The following is a 17,175-nucleotide window of genomic DNA, read 5'->3' as shown; positions in this document are numbered from 1 at the left end:
ACATTTAAAATCATAATCAAAGGTGGGTCTCTAAGAACAGAAGCAAGTCTCTCTGAATTACGCCTTTTCAACTGGTCAGCCAAGCATTCTTTAGCATAATAGTTTGCAGGATTTTTGCTTGAAATGACAGACCGTACAGTGCACTAATTATTCTGATCATATGAATATTGGTAACATCTGTGCATCACTTTGGAAGGTTTTATCGACTCTAATCCCCTATTTTCAGACAGTGAAAACTAGTATACAAAAATTCACTTTAGGATATTTTTAGAAATCACGTTGGAACTGATATATTGTTGGTTTTCAACCAGAGGTGGAAATTTGTACATTAACTTTGACCATACGTAGACCCTGGTATATATATATATGGACCATGTAATTGTTAATTTTCAATTTGGTCATTCCTGAAATAATTTGCTACTTAGAAACCTAGATTAAATGAAAGATGATGTATCGAAAAACATCTGCTGAAAGTTGTACTTCAAGCAAAGGATATTGTGTGATATTGTTAAAAAAAGATGCATTTTTGACCTGTTCAGCATGCCTTTCAAAGGTATACTTTGTGAAGATGGTGGGAAAGTCTTCACGTTTCTGCAACGGTGTAAAACGCAATCTGTAGAGCTACTTTGCTGCAAATTTGAACCAAGTGTTTCAGAGGACAGTTTCAACTGTTGTTCGGCAAGTGTGTGTACCTTTCAGTTCTCATACACAATCAGGTTTCTCTCTCAGTTTATTTCAGTGAACCAGCTGCCTAGTGGCCTACATGTAGTCTTAATGTTGCAAAATTAGAGGATATCCATGCAGCCTGTTTTGTTACAAGTTTATTTCGGTGGCCCCCTGCCTGAGCGTGGCCTATATTTAATTTCAATGTTGTAAAATTAGAGTTTATTACTAACAGGTTGTTGGTGTGGCAGATCCCATAAAGATCAGAGTTAAGAAAATACAAGAGAAATACAGCATTCCAGATGAGCATACCTTCTCTGATTGGTCAGAATTTGTCAAATGTGACAAATTTGCTGATGCTGTCATTGTAACAACCCCAGACATACTTCACAAGGTAATGAATCCTCAATCTATAGGTTTTGTACCAAGCAGCATCAAAGCTTGCAATTGGTTTACATTCAGTCAGTAAATAATTATTTTATGCGTTGATAAATATTTTTAAGTACCAAAATTCTCTGTTGGCATTAGATTTCACAAATTTGCAAAATGTCTCCATCAGCATTTAGAGTTTTATAGCAATATAATATGGTCACTCTCTTTCTGCAATAAACGTACAGGCTATTTTCATTATATTCATGATACCTTGCGGCCATATTGGATCGTATCGCAAAATAAATCGATGTGCATCTGTAGGTCATAATACTATCACTGAAAATATTCCGGTATGTGTAATATGTTCATTATGTAGTGTTGTCCTTATATTTAAAAGTAGCCAGGTAATTTAAGAAAGTAGACAGATGGACAGCGAGGGAGCAAAGCGAACCGGGGGGGGGGGGGGGGGGGGGGGAGAGAGAGGGGGATGTTCCCCTTCTCACAAGGCGAAATTAAACCCGGACTCACTCAAAAATGCTAAAATTATAATCAGAAAGAATATATGATAAGTACCATCTACGTTAAATTTATACTAGTAAATATTCACCATCTGGCCTACCTATATAACTGTTTATATTTTTTCATGATGATATTCAAAAAAAATTATATTCAATTCAATCAGAAAAGTGTTAATTAACTTAGGGACCATGTCAAAAGATGGATGTTGGATAAAAACCTTAATTCTTTAAGTTTTGTCCCATTCCTTGAAACTTAATTGTTGAATATTTATCAGATGTTCCCATTATTTCTTTACTGTGAGAATTCAAATCATACTTAAAACCCAATCAGGATGGAAAATTGTAAATAACGACAATATTCTAATTAATGAAAAACACATTTACTTTTGTTGAAAAAAAACCTTATTGGTAAAAAAAACTTTATCGGTAAGATAATTCACTGTAATGTAAACACATGCACCAATATAAAATGTCTTTTTCAGACAACTAGATGAAAAAGTTTTCCAGTTGCAATTACAGCAATGTAGGGAGCAACTATATGTAATTACATCATCATTTTTTAAGAATTCTCAACCAAATCAAAGTAGAATATCGTTTTTGTCGGATGAAAGACTTTTTGAAAAAATTTTAGATTTTTATCCTACATCGATCTTTTGACATGGTCCTTTAGTAACATACTTTATCGATGAACCTAACTATCTAAAAATGACACCCAATAAAATGATATATCCTGACATACCCTTAATTTTAACAGTGCGTATACACGCAGACACGTATAGCGTATCAGTAGGTAGACGAGGCTGTAAGAGAGAACAGCGTAAAACGGTCGGAAACACAACTGCCTGTGACCATGGATTCTAGTACGTAAAAATAATCAATCAAATAAAATACCCATTCAAATAAACAGTTGGTTCTAAAAAAAATTCAGTTCTAGCTCATTTTTTTAAATCTAGAAAATGCGTTGGTATTGCTCTGAGAATAGCTTGATTCATTGAGAAGACAAACATACTCGTAGTGACGTCGCGGCAGCCAGCGCGACGGCGAAAAACTAGCTTGCCAGTCACGTGAACTTCGAATCGTCGATCAAAATCACATCTTTTCGGTGCTTTTCTCTCACAAATTCAGCGAAATTGAAGTTTTTCATACATAAACTAAATGTATTGTTGGAATCAAGTATACCTTTTGAACGGGCTTTCTTCGGGAAAAAAATTTCATCGGCACAGTGCCAGTGGCCGACGCCACATTTCTTTTTGACGCCATCGTTATAGATGACCTAAGATGACCTTCATACTAATCAAACCAATCACGCTGCTCGTAACAAAGGCAACACCATAGGCTCATCCATCAGCCAATCACACTTTTTACCAAGTAAAGGATTGGGCTCAAAAAGCCACAAATGGGTATTTAGAAACTGTTTTATGTTTGTGCAGTCCAAGTGGGGAAAGGGGTCGTGAAACTGCTAATCGTATACGTGTGCCGTCTAACAGCTGGCAGTGCGATCCCGAAATTAATAGGTCTATAAAAATAATCTAATTACGTTAAAAGTAGCCGGGAAAAAATGCAAAACAGGCGGGTTATTTACCGGGCTTCTAAGGACAACACTGCTATACATGTATGTAAGTTGTTCTCATTCTAATTACTTTCAATTTCCAATTTCATATAAATTATTGTTGCAGGGACCAGCTGTGGCATGTGCTGACAAAGGTTACCATATATTGCTGGAAAAACCAATGGCTGTGAGTTTGAACTTTATCTGTTTCACCTCAGGTTGTTTTTGCACTTTATGATCAAAAACAGGATGGAAGTAATTTTGAGCAGCATGATGACTTTGTGATAATTTTTTCTTTTAAAAAATCAGCTATGACAAGGAGAAATAGTAGTAGATGCATAATTTTTTATTCTCATATAGAGAACGTTTATGATTCCGTTTTTATGTATGTACCGGCACTGAATGTTACCATAGGTTTCATGATTCATGCTTGATGCAACACTTTCTGACAGACCAAGGTCTCAGGCAGCTTTCTTAAATTTGAATATGCGCTAATGCTGTATGAGAAAAATGGCTCAAACATGTGAATATGCCTGAATTATTTTTTTCGAGATACCAAAGGGGTACAAAATCATCATTTTAAGAACTTGCTTTTTAGTTCACATCATAAAGGTTGTGTTACACAACAACCAGATGTGAACTGAATGTGTTGTACAACAGGTTCATTAATAGTATTACGCTTCACAGAATGTTGGATGTCCAGTAAACAGACTAGAAAATTTTAGCATTTACTTAATAGAACAACTTGACCTGCCAATGTGACCCTGAATGGAAGGAATCATCGTATTCATATTGCAAAAAGGATGCAGTGACACAGTTTTAGTCCCCACAAATAAAGTCCAGGGGGCTTATAGATTGGGACATGTCCATCCGTGAGTGCATCCGTTCACGCAGATATCTCGGACACTTTGTCATGTGACCTTGGTGACCTTTGACCTAAAATATACATATTTGTCCGCAACTCAGTAATCACAAGTGCCAAACCTTTCATATATGGTATGATGGGATACCTTATGACGCCACATATTGTACCTCATTAATTATGTGCATATCTAATTTTGAGCGAGCCAATAGAGCTAGAGGTCTGATTTTTGGTATATAGGGATAACTTAGCAATACAATTTTTTTGACAAAATGTCACGTGACCTCGGTGACCTTTGACCTCAAATATACATATTTGTCCATAACTCAGTAACCACAAGTGCTACACCCGTCATATTTGGTATGATGGGACACCTTATGACGCCACATATTGTACCTCATTAATTATGTGCATATCTAATTTTGAGCGAGCCAATAGAGCTGGATGTCTGATTTTTTGGTATATAGGGATAACTATAGGATAGAAATTTTTTGACAAAATTTCATGTGACCTTGATAACCTTTTACCTTAAATATACGTTTATGTCAATAAATATGTAACCACAAGTGCTATGTCCTTTATATTTAGTAGGATAGGAGACCTTATGACAACACACGCATTACCTCATTAATTATGCACATATCTAGTTCTAGGCAAGCCAATAGAACTGGAGGTCTGAATTTTGGCATATAGGGATTAATTAGCAATACAATTTTTTTTTCAAAATGTCACGTGACCTTGATGACCTTTGACCTTGATTATACATATACCGGTATATGCATAACTCAGTAACCACAAGTTCTATACGCTTCGATTTTGATAGGATATTAGACCTTAAGATGTCACATCTTGTCCCTCATTTATTATGCACATATGTATTTCTTGGCTGGCCAATACAACTAGAGGTCTGATCTTTTTTCCCGATTTAGAACCATAACTTAGACATGCCTCTTGTTATAAATTGGGAAAAATGACATAAACCTATATGCCCTTAGATCTGAACATATACACTCCAGTGATACTTCTTAATGACCACATTTCCCTGCCCCATCAAGACTAATACTCCTATTACAAGTGGGGACTATGTCATTGTCAATGACTTGTTGGTCAATAATTTTGTTTCTCAAAATTTACCAGTCTGATTGCTTTGAAATTTAGTTAAACAGGTTCCTAGGGTTTTGAAATTAGGTTGAAATCTGGCATTTTGAATTTTTGGGGCAACTTTGCAAAACTCTTAATTTTACGGGGATATCTTTCATTTTGTATATGTAAGATAACCTACTGAAACTTAAAGAGTATATAACGTGGTGATTTAGTAAACATTTTATGGTAAACTGTATTTGGTCTTGAAATGCGGTAAAAAATCATTAGAAAACATAGCGGTAGTGATTTTAGCAGGTTTAGTTTCCAAAAAAATATATTCCAAAATTTGTTCAATATTTAAGAGTATCAAGGTTGTAAATAGTTGACACACTTCCTGTCATCTGCTCATTGTATATCTCATGCAAAGATGGTCAATACAAAGGGGTGGACCATTTTATCCTGGGGAGGGGGGCGTTCCTGGCAGATTTGGAAAAAAAATCCAAACAAATGTCAATACAAAAAAAATAAGTCTGAGAAGGTTTGACAAAAAGAAAAGGTGGGAGAGTTGGGAAAAAGTGTGCACAATGGATCGGATGAAAAGATAATGTACCTCATCAATCTTCCAGACACCCCCCCCCCTTCTATCAAATGGTCCATCCCTGATGTATTTTTGCGGGCAATTAATCATACAGTGTATATTAGTCAAGTTAGGTAAGGATTTGAAAGGGATAGTCAAGTTCACCACAGTTAAATTTCTTTACTTTTACTTTATCTCTTGTGTCATCATCCTTTTGAAATTGGTTAAGTTTGTAAGTTGTTCCAGATGTGGATGCACCAGTTGTTCTGGAAGAAAACAATGTTTACTTTTCCCTGTAGGGTTTTTGAGTTAATGATTGTTTGTTGAAATCTCTCCATGTATCTGGTGTATGGGCAAAATGTAAACATTGGTTGCATGTTATGTATTTCAGTCTATGTCAAATATTGTAAATGAAAAATCAAGAACAGTTTGCTGTGTGCTTGTAAAAGATAACATATTTGTCAATACATAAACTGCCTTGCAGATTGATTGTCTTAAATATTATCACAGAAGTAGAAAAAGAAAAGAAACTAATCAAATTGCTGTAACAAATTCACCCTGAGTGCCTGTTTTATCGTTACATTCAGCTGTTTGTTATATCTTTATCACTCTCCATGGGCCAAGGCACACTTGAGGGCCAATGTTATCTCTCTGTACCAGTGTATGTATGTCAGTCTGTCTGTATGTACCATGTATGTCCATGTTTCATACAATAGTTGGCTTGTTTTGATAACTGTATGGGAGCGAACAGTGACATTGTCACTATTTTTCAATATTCCAGTCAATAAACCAAATTCATTTCAATATAGTCGACACCCGTGTGAGGTGTGTAATAAGAACAATCAGATATCTGTTATATCATTATATGTAGAGGTTTCATCAACTTTCGCACGGTACTGTAAGAGTTAAATAACTAATTACAAAATTTTATTTAACATGTAAATGAGCTAATTCATTAACTTGACACACTCTATGCTTCACATTACAACTAAATATTTATCAGATCAATATCTGTAGCAAGTTTCATCAAATGTAATGCCGTAATTTTGGAGTAATATCACTAATTACAAAGTTCATTAAATATGCAAATGAACCCTCAATAAACTCCACAGAACTAAATGCTTTACACCACAATTACATATCTGTCGGATCAGTATCTGCAGCAGATTTCATCACATTTTGTGCAGTTATTTCGGGGTTATATGACTAAGTACAAAACTTCATAAAATGTGCAAATGAGCTATTTGTTGACTTGACACTGCCCAATGCTTCTAAGTACAATAGATATATATTAGATCAATATTTGTTACACGTATCATCAAGTTTTGGCTAATAACAACAGTTCATTAAATATGCAAATGAGCAGATAATTGACAAGAAACTCACAGTATCATCATAATGTTCTGATATTGTCATCTGTGAAAAGTTTCATGAAATTTTTGTGCTGTATTTTTTTATATATGTCTATACTGTCATTACTGTCTCCATAGGAAACCATTATGTGAAAAAATGATATGCCATAACTTCATTAATATGCAAGCCACACTAACCAAAATCTAATCAGTTCTTGCAAGTAGCATATGGTACCTGTATCTGACTTGAATCTGTTCAGGCGTTTTTGAGTTTCTTGTAAACAGACAGACAGGCAGACAGACTCTCTCTCTCTCACACACACACACACACACACACACACACACGCACTGACAGACAGACAGACATCGCTATGACATTAGCCCATGTGTGTGAACATGTGAGCTAAAAATGACAGAAACAGCACTCTACATTGAGTTGTTCCCATCATTAAATCCAGCAAATGTGATGCACTCCAAACTTGTACAAACTTTGTATTCCCTTGTGTCAATTCTAAGGTAACAGAAGAGGACTGCCGTCAGATAGCCCAGGCCTGTGAGAGAAACAATGTTATGCTTGCTGTGTGTCATGTCCTCAGATATCACCCACCATTGATGAAAGTCAAGGTCAGTCAAAGTGTTCGCCTTTCCTCTTATGAGGTCTAAGTTCACCAATATCAGAATGAATTAGTTGAAAGTACAATGTATGTTGAAAGTAAACTCTCATATAAACAATCTTTCAAAGGTTAGTTTGATTTGATAAGTCATTTGTTCGATGCTTTAACCAATAGTCCAGACATGTTTGTTTATTTTTTGATGAGTAAAAATTACTGTTATTGTTGTTTATTTGTTTTGAACTTGAACTTCTCTTACCTTTAAAGATGTCACACTCAAGAGACATTCAACAACCTTAAACACAGTAAAAAATATATTCTTTCACATAAAAAAACTGAAGTCAAGGGTAAAATTTTGACCTTAGTCATTTAAGTCCAACTGGATAATATTTGTGACAAGTTTTTCAAAATTGACATAAAAATGTCTTATCATTTATGTTTTCACATTTGATTCAACAGGAACTTATTGAGAGTGATGTGATTGGTGATGTGGTCAATATTCAACATACAGAACCTGTAAGTTGAAAAAGATCAAAAGCGTAAAGTACTTATTATTACCTCAAAGTTTCTGAAGTGATGCGGTAACATTTCATTGTCCCCAAAAGTATACATGAAATGGAACAGAAACCAGCAAAAACAGTTGATTAAGTTTTAAAGGAGCAACTATTTTATGTAGAGCAAACTCTGTTATATGAAGTTCCTCCAAAAAATATTTTCCTTTTATGTGTTAATATCTATGGAAAATGAGCTCTGTAAGGATAAGACACTTAGAGGTTATTACTCCAAATCATGTGTCGCATCAGCATGAATGCATTTATGCTGCATCAGACACCAGACAAAGTCCAGTGTCTGACGCAGCACAAATGACACAAGTGCTGATACAATGCAAGAAACTGCCGATATTGGATAAGAACTGATTTTATCATACATGTATACCAGTGCCCAGCAATTTACAAATGATTGGAAAACTTTAAATTTTGAGGTTTTAATTTTACAAGTGCATAAATATTAAAATAATTGTGTGTATAAGCTTCACTCATATTGTTTTGTTTTGTTTACACTGAGAGTTTCCATGTCAAAAGGTATCGCGAGTGTGACATCAATGTTACGCCTTGTGCTGTCTGCCTGTTGGGAGGTACCAGTAGACAGTGCTGTGCAAATAGTAAACTGTTCGCTGAAGCTTGTCTAAAAAAAATACATGAATTTTAACGGAATAATCACAGGATAATATCACAAGATTCAACATATTATTATTAGTTCCATATTAAGGTACCTGAAATATTCTTTTTTGCCCAAGCCCTTCAAATATTTATGTTGGCAACATCGCATTGTAGTGAAGAGCAGCAACCATTTTGTTGGTTTACTTTCTTTACTGTCAAATTGAAAATCTGGTTTTGGACACTCCAAAAGTGAAGACATTTATCATGCATATCTCAACATTTACCACAACATATAAAGGCTGATATTTTATGATAAACTTCACCGGGATGGATCAATATGGGCATACAGCAGGTATTTGATTTGATAATGTCATTTGTATTCTGTTTTGTAGATTGGATATTGGCATTTTGCTCATTCCTTCGTGCGAGGAAATTGGAGAGAGGAGAAAAGCAGCACATTTTCATTACTTGCAAAGTCTTGTCATGATCTCGATCTTCTGAGGTACTGGATGGGTAAACATAGGTAAGCTATGATGACTTTACGATTAAGAATTTTATATCAAGCTTTTGTGGAAAACCATAGTTCAGAATCTCCCACAGTGTTATGGGAAACATACGCCCAGAGGGATGTTTGGTGTTGCTGAGTTTGTGTGAAAGACTCTCAAAGCAGACTTGGTGTACATTTCCATTGTTAAGTTAACTATATGATAGATTAATAGACAAAAAGGTAGCAGGCTTTTTAAAAAGAAAACAATGCCTTAAATCTGAAACAAATCAGTTTCTATACTACTTGTTCAGTGCTCCATGTATATTCTTCAGATCTCTGGAGGCAATAACAAGCCTTGTCCCAGCTGCCCAGTCAATTTATTGTCTTGAATAGGGATATCCAAGCACTTTACTGGTCAAATGAGTCTTGTAGGACTCACTGCCCCTGGTTACACTGGCCGATAAAGGTAGTAGTCCAATAAGAAACTTTTAGAGTAAAGTAATTCACTATTTGGCAAATGGAAAGATAAGAAAGACAAAATAACATGATGATATTTGGAATGAGACATGTTGGTATGAAAAGTATTATTGTAAAGTATTACATTCATTTCACATCAATGCTTTGCTCTGCATTGCCACAACAATAAAATCCAACAGGAACAGGAAGAGGAAATTTCAGCCTTCAGACTTGAAACTTCTGCTTTTCTGCTATAAAAACTGTGAAAGCTGGGTCAGTGACATTGTTTTCTGGAATTGATCTTATACATCTGTTAGATTTCATCATCTCCCATTGACATCAACCATTTGATGAAGTCACTGCTCCAACACTCCCTCCTGTCATTAAATAATATGTCATCCCTGTAACAGTTTCAGTTTTATGCTTAAAAGAATTCTGACAGTGTTAATCATAAAGCAAATCATCAAAGGCAATTGTGGGCCATGCTAAAAAAGATCACTGTAAGAACTTCGTAGTGCTTCTAACGTTTGGTCAACAAAAATGGCAGACAGCTCTTTCCCTCATATGGATACAATGAGTGATGGTACAACTTTCTGTAATGCTGTGCTGAAATGTTCGCAATTTTGTAATGGAATGAGTTATGAAGGATTTACATTGACATCCCTGTAACAGTTTCAGTTTTATGCTTAAAAGAATTCTGACAGTGTCAATCATGCTAAAAAGATCACTGTAAGAACTTTGTAGTGCTTCTAACATTTGGTCAACAATATGGCAGACAGCTCTTTCCCTCATACAGTGGATGGATACAATGAGTGATGGTACAACCTGCTGTAATGCTGGGCTGAAATGATCGCAATTTTGTAATGGAATGAGTTATGAAGGATTTACATTATAATTGCTCTGGTAAATATTTGTTGGCATAATGATGTAAATGATTCACAATTTCATGGCATAATGATGTAGTCATGACACTATAGAAGCAGTTTCACAGTGATTTCTTTCTTACTATTTCTCAGACGCAGCACAACTTTCACATAGTAACAAGCATGGTGTGTATTTTCAGGTGTACACAGGTATCATCCTTTGGATCATTACAACATTTCAAAAAAGAAAATAAGGTAACAAACTTATGTCAGTGTATTTTGATATGAAATTAAATCTAACTCAGGGATGAGTAAATTCAGACAGCCAAATGTTTTGCTGTGACTTGTGAATTAATATTATGTAAAACGTTATTACAATTTTGGATTTTCAGAATTAATCAAATGTACGGTGATTGTGTCTTAAGATTCATAGCTAATGAATTCCTTATTTTAGTCATATTCAGTGAATTTAACACCAAAATCCCTATAATATAATCTTGTGCAGTGTAAAAACTTATTCCTGACCAAAACATTAATGATTATGTGTAAGTAACTAACTAAACATAATATTTTTTGTTTTTCTTGTTCATGTCACTGTTTAAAAGCCATCAATCTGAAAATCATTACAGAAAGATCTAGATCTCATTAAATTTGGTGTGTGTGGTCTGCATAATTAACAGTCATTTGCATAATTGATGAATGCATTAGACCACAACTCAAGAATAACCTCACCAAATTTGATGAAACTATACAGGTACTCAAAATGTTCTTTCGTTTAATCATGCTATCAGTTTAGTGGGCATAACTTACAGATTTGAAACTCATCTGCATATTTAATTAATTTCAGAATTTCATTAAATGTGTAAATGAGTTAAAATCTGCAGATCTATAGATAGGCTCTATATCAACAATGAGGGCAAGGATTTTGACCAGACGAAAGCTATATATTGATCATACTTAGGTCTCCTTATCATGTCGTAAGTTTTATAAGCATGCTTATTATTAGCTCATTAGCTCATTTACATATTTAATAAATTTCTGTAATTACAAGTTCATGAGCAGTAATCAGTTAATTTCTTTAAATAGGCTAGATGTCAATTACCCACTACACCAATGTCGACTGGACCTCTGCTATTTATTGATCATACAGTTGTATTTGACGAGCATGAAATTCTAATTGATAGCCCATTTGCAAGGTTCATTTGACATACTTGCTTTTGCGTACAGGGAAAGTTAAATGAGAGTGATATGTTTACACTGTATTTCATATGCACATTTCTTCACACTAGAAGTTTGATGAGTGTGACATATCATCAATTGTTAATTTGTACATGTGTAAATGACTCGCTGTTTGTAGGCCAAATATCAAAGCTGAATACAACATTGATTAATGACCTGTGTTTACCTCAAATATTATATATTATGATAAGAAGCATCAATTTTTTGTATAACATACACAAGTGTGGATAGAAACATTTTTTGTTGTTTTTGCTTTGATACAATGTTTCAAATGCATTCCTTTTGGCACACTGTGCAAACCTGAGTCTTGCTTTGATTTAACTTGTCATTTTCAGCCTGTTGGAGCTGGATCTCGTTGCTTAGACTGTAGTGTTGAGGCTAACTGTCCATATTCTGCCAAGAAAATCTATCTTGACAAAGTTGAAATGGTAGGCAATGACTGTATTTTTTCTTGCATGCTCTCTCTGTCAAACATTCAGTTTCTCTGTACTTTGATGATTCCATTCTGACAAACATATTCTGAAAGAAAATTGTTTCTGCTGAAGCCACCAGCACTTCAACAAAATTGTTATGACCAATTCAAAACCAGAAAATGATTTGACCAAAATAATGATACTTTGGTTTAATTGAGACAAGTATATGTAGAGCTTATGTGCAGATAAATAAAGACAAAAGTGTCTTTTAGTCGTTCATGGGAACTTACAGATGTCATGTCCGTGTGTGTCTGTGCGTCGTCTGTTCACGCAAATTTCTCAGAGATCCCTCACAGGGATGATTTCTTTCAAACTTGGCACAAGGATTAATTCCCATGTCATACATATGTTGGTTGATTTGTTTTGTGATACAATCCAATGTGGTTGTGTGATGGCCATTACATTTCCTTTATCTGATGTCCACAAGCAAAAGCTCAGACAGGTTTCAACCAATGTCTTTCAAACTTGGCACTAGGATTACTCGTGATGTCATACATATGCAAATCTATTTGTTTTGGAATGTGATCTGATATGGCTGCGGGACAGCAATTTTCTTTCATATATTTCTTTTTTGCAGCCAGGAATTTTAAATCAGGGGACAATGTGTCCCACTCCCATTTATTTTGGGGGACATTTTGCACATTTTGGGGACAACATGCGTCAGTTGTCAATCAAATTTTGTATTATTACCTCCCATTTGCCATACACATGGCAATTGGGAAGTTATATGGTTGAAAAAAGTCTGTATGTGAGATGTCTGTATGTATGTATGTACATATGGATGTCTTAATAGAGATTGAGAAAGTACCAATTCCCATTTATGGCTAACTTGAAAAGGATAAAATAAAATTACGCTTTCAAGAAAAAATAGAGTGGTCCAATTAACACAATGGGACAATTGATAGGGTTTTTACAGTAAATCTAGGCTATAGGATTTCTTATTTGCTATTTATAGCAATTATGCAATCTATGTAAACTGCAATGAAAGTGTTACATGATACTTTATAAGCTTTTTGATGACCTTGAACTTCTTAAGTTGCAAACATTTGTCTCAACTCATTCATAAGGACTTACTTTGTAGAAAAATAGCAGTGGTAATTTGAGAGTTAAAATGAGCTTGGTTAATAGAATAGAAATGATGATGGTAAAGAAAAGTTACTGTGACTTGCTGTTTTACTTATGATGTGAGATTGATTAGCATGGCATGTTTACTCTAATTAGAATGTAATTAACTCTTGTTTATATTATTTTTAAACAGCAATATCAAGTTGAACAAGTTGATATTGATAGGTTGGTCTGCTATGGGAGGTTATACGCTGTAAAAATAAATGTATATATGTATGTAGGTACATGTATGTATGTATATTACAGTATGTATGTACTGTATATATATGTATTTTTGTCCATCCACAGTAAAATCTTGATAACAGCTGCATGGGTCAAGCTGAGTTTCAGTGTAGTGGTGCTGTATATGATGTAGATATGCTGTTGTTAAAATGAACCTGTCAGCATCATAAAAATTCAATTGAGGTGAAGAAAATGTGAAAATGGTCAAAAATCAAGAACTCAAGAACTGCTCATCTGATCATTGTCATACTTAATTATTAGGTACCTTAGGCCACACAGGTTTAGCCTATAGATGTGATGCCAATATTGGCAGTTTTCTATTTTCAGTGATTTTTTTTGTTTTTGTTTTTCCATTTTTGTCAAAAAATTATCTAACATCAATGGTGGTATTGCTGTTAAATTTGGTTTACAGGTTCCTAAGGATAAACAAAATAGGATCCTTTGAAATCACAGTGGAATTTGCATATTTGTAGGTTGGGGCAATTTTTGCCATTTCTGGTCAAAAACTCTTCTTTAAAACTGTTTATCCCATCACTTTAAAAGTAGATGCAAAGGTCATTATGAGGTGGAGCATTTCATATTTCTGGGGTATAAGATTGATTTGCATTTGCAGTGGAATTTTCTTATAATTCATTTTGTAGGAATGCAAAGTCAGGCGTGTGAGTACTTAACATTTCTGTAAAAGGGGAGCACAGTGTCATTGACACTATTTTTCTTAACCAACTATTTTCACTGAACAAAATTCAAGCTACTGGGACACCGTCACTATGCTTGAATTTCAGGCAATTGTAGCAGTATACCATATCTGCTGCAAACCAGAGCTCAGACAGACTAGTCAAGCAAATTATGATATCAAGTGCAGTTTTTTAATTACATTTAATTGTACCTAGCTCCGAAAGTAAGTAAGTGTAAGCCTCAAAATAATTGTGCAAAACAAAGATCATCATCAGTAACAGATATAACTTTTGGACTACACCCATATAAAAAGTCGACACACGAGTGTGCCCGAGGTGACCCGCTGTATGACTGTGCAGGACAGTGGGGTTCCATTTTGGGGACATTGTCACAAGGGCACGTCCTGGCGGCAACACTGTATATTTGATGTCTGCAGTCAGTATTCAGACATGTTTTTGACTTATGTCTTTCAAACTTTGTACAAAGACAAAGCACTGAAACTTATAATTGGACATAAATTATTTTAGCAATATGATCCAATATGTCTGCCAGATGGCCAGTTTGTTTTTGTTGATAGTGTTTTAATGAACGAAAAATTAGCTACAATATGTCAGATCTTATACTTTGTACCTTGTAAAATATGGTTAGTATGAAATGCATGTTCATTTGTTAGCTAACATTTGGTATAATGTATATATATCAAAGAGAGCTTATACTGTATGGTCAGCGGAGTTTGTTTGTATGTACATGCATGCATGTATGTTTGTATGTATGCATGCATGCATGTATGTTTGTATGTATGTGTGGATGTATGTCCGTCCATAGGTTGGTGATGTCTGTAAGTCTCTCTGTATGTCTCTCTGTATGTCTGTATTTATGTAACTTGGTATGCATGTACCTAAAGGCAACCTTAGTTGAATTTCTTCAAATTACTAAATTCCTGTTTTTATTTTTTGTGCAGTTTTTCCCATTTTTGGTCAAAAAATCATTATCTCTGAAATCACTCGTCTGATTGCTTTGAAACTTGGTATGCATGTTCCTAGGCATAAACTTAGTATACTCACTCTGGTCTGCCACATGGAATCAAATGTGAGAGAAGTATCATTGATGCTATGTTTTGTTGTTATTGTTGTATTGAAGAGAAATCAACCGCAAGTATAAATATAAATGTCAGCTCCGGAATTTCGCAATGAAATGACTTGAATCCAATTCTGAAATTTCCACACTTTCACCATGACAGTTCTAAAAATCCTAAGTTAAAATATATTGTACCGGTACACACTTTTGAGAAATGCAATTTTGCTTGTTGAAGCAATTTCTTCTACTTTTGGTATAAAGCTACTCTGAAATCATGAGACTGATATTTTCGATGAATCTGATATGTACAGCCTGTTTTTTGTATGAGCCAATTTTGGTCAAAAATTATGAATTCTTACATAATTTGTTGACAGTGGTAGTGAGACTGTGTCCTTGACACTATTTTTTTATATTTCCACAATAAGGCAGCATATGACATATTACTCACATGAGATCTATTCTTGCTCCCCATTAGAAGTACAGGGAATGGCCAATAAACGTCATTAGTGAGATACCAGACGTAGAAAGTGTCACAGAGGCGTTGAGGTCTGGACCATATGGACGATGTGTCTATGAATGTGATAATGATGTCTGTGACAACCAAGTTGTAAATTTCACTTTTGAAGAAGGCAGGACAGCATCTTTCACAATGATAGCGTTTACAGAAAAAGTTTGCCAAAGACAAACCAAAGTTTATGGGACTAGGGTAAGCATTAATCTATCTGTAATCTTGCAGTTGTTCTACAGGGCATATAGACTTGCTATTGAATTAAGCCCTACTCAGCCAATGCGCAAGGATTCTCTTGGTGTTTTAGTAAAGAAAATTTTTTTTCAAGAACAGTGCAAGAAGTAAGCATTGGCAGCTACATGATGATTTGTCTTAGTATATGAATAAACATTCTGTCGTAAAAGTCAGATATCACATATTGATTACTATACAATACTGTGCACCATGGATTCAGATCATGAATTGCTGTAATATTTCAGGGTGAGATCACATCAGAAGGCAAAGGACCAGTGTACGTGTATGACTTCAATACCAATAAAACGACTCGCCATGACACTGCCACACCACCGTCTGGTACTCATTTAGGTGGCCATGGAGGAGCTGACCATTTTCTCATGGATGCATTCGTAAGGGCTGTATCTGTAAGTTAAATTTTATTTCAACAAAATTTCATGTAAATCAGAGGCCTTTCAATGTTAGATGGACTGGGATCTGACATACTCCATCTGGCTGACTGATATCTTAATTAATATAGTAGATTGATATTTATGAGTTACTCTGCAATTTTTTTTATCATTTCATCCTGTTCCCCAGAATTTTGATCATAAACAGTAGCCAATAAAGAGTTATATCCATTTCGTTCAAAATTATAAAAACACAGAAAAATTTATAAAAATTGGAAAACTGATGCACAAAAAATTTTGTTGGGAAAAATTTCAGCACTCAAAGAGTTCATTGATAGTTGTTAGTTACTTTATTGATGCGTTATTTATTTGTCAAATCCAAAGAGGCAAAATACAGGCCCACAAAGGCTAGGGTTACTGAAAAATGTTTCACACCTATCTCTCTATGAAATGAAAGGGTGCCTCTGTAAAATAAATAAATTGAAATATATGTATAAAAACAATCAACAAAATGGTATCAATGGTAACATAAACAATGAGAAAGCTTTGTTAAGGGGTGATCTTACTTCCAAAGACATAGTAAACCATCTTCAATGCTAAATGCGAAGGATGAATTGTTTAATCTCATTGAAAATCATTATTTGTTCCCAGGAATGGCTATTAAGTTTAAATACATGTAA

General features: G+C 34.7%; 1 protein-coding gene across 10 annotated transcripts in view; it reads left to right on the top strand.

Annotated features, from left to right (window-relative positions):
* Window positions 1–17,175, top strand: part of LOC139150896 (putative oxidoreductase YteT) — a 31,058-nt gene that overhangs the window by 12,933 nt on the left and 950 nt on the right. For 5 of the 10 annotated variants that reach the window (XM_070723346.1, XM_070723343.1, XM_070723344.1 and 2 more), the window contains exons 4-12: window positions 899–1,057; window positions 3,230–3,289; window positions 7,493–7,600; window positions 8,047–8,103; window positions 9,140–9,270; window positions 10,754–10,808; window positions 12,128–12,220; window positions 15,840–16,070; window positions 16,352–16,513. In XM_070723346.1, the coding sequence (XP_070579447.1) occupies window positions 899–1,057; window positions 3,230–3,289; window positions 7,493–7,600; window positions 8,047–8,103; window positions 9,140–9,270; window positions 10,754–10,808; window positions 12,128–12,220; window positions 15,840–16,070; window positions 16,352–16,513 (1,056 nt within the window). The remainder of the gene's footprint in view (window positions 1–898; window positions 1,058–3,229; window positions 3,290–7,492; window positions 7,601–8,046; window positions 8,104–9,139; window positions 9,271–10,753; window positions 10,809–12,127; window positions 12,221–15,839; window positions 16,071–16,351; window positions 16,514–17,175) is intronic. The other 5 variants (XM_070723351.1, XM_070723352.1, XM_070723348.1 and 2 more) reach the window with 4 other exon arrangements.

This window comes from Ptychodera flava, chromosome 15, assembly GCF_041260155.1.
Source record: "Ptychodera flava strain L36383 chromosome 15, AS_Pfla_20210202, whole genome shotgun sequence".
Taxonomy (NCBI): domain Eukaryota; kingdom Metazoa; phylum Hemichordata; class Enteropneusta; family Ptychoderidae; genus Ptychodera; species Ptychodera flava.
Note: the sequence above shows the minus strand (reverse complement) of the source record. Positions and strands in the feature narration are given on the sequence as shown.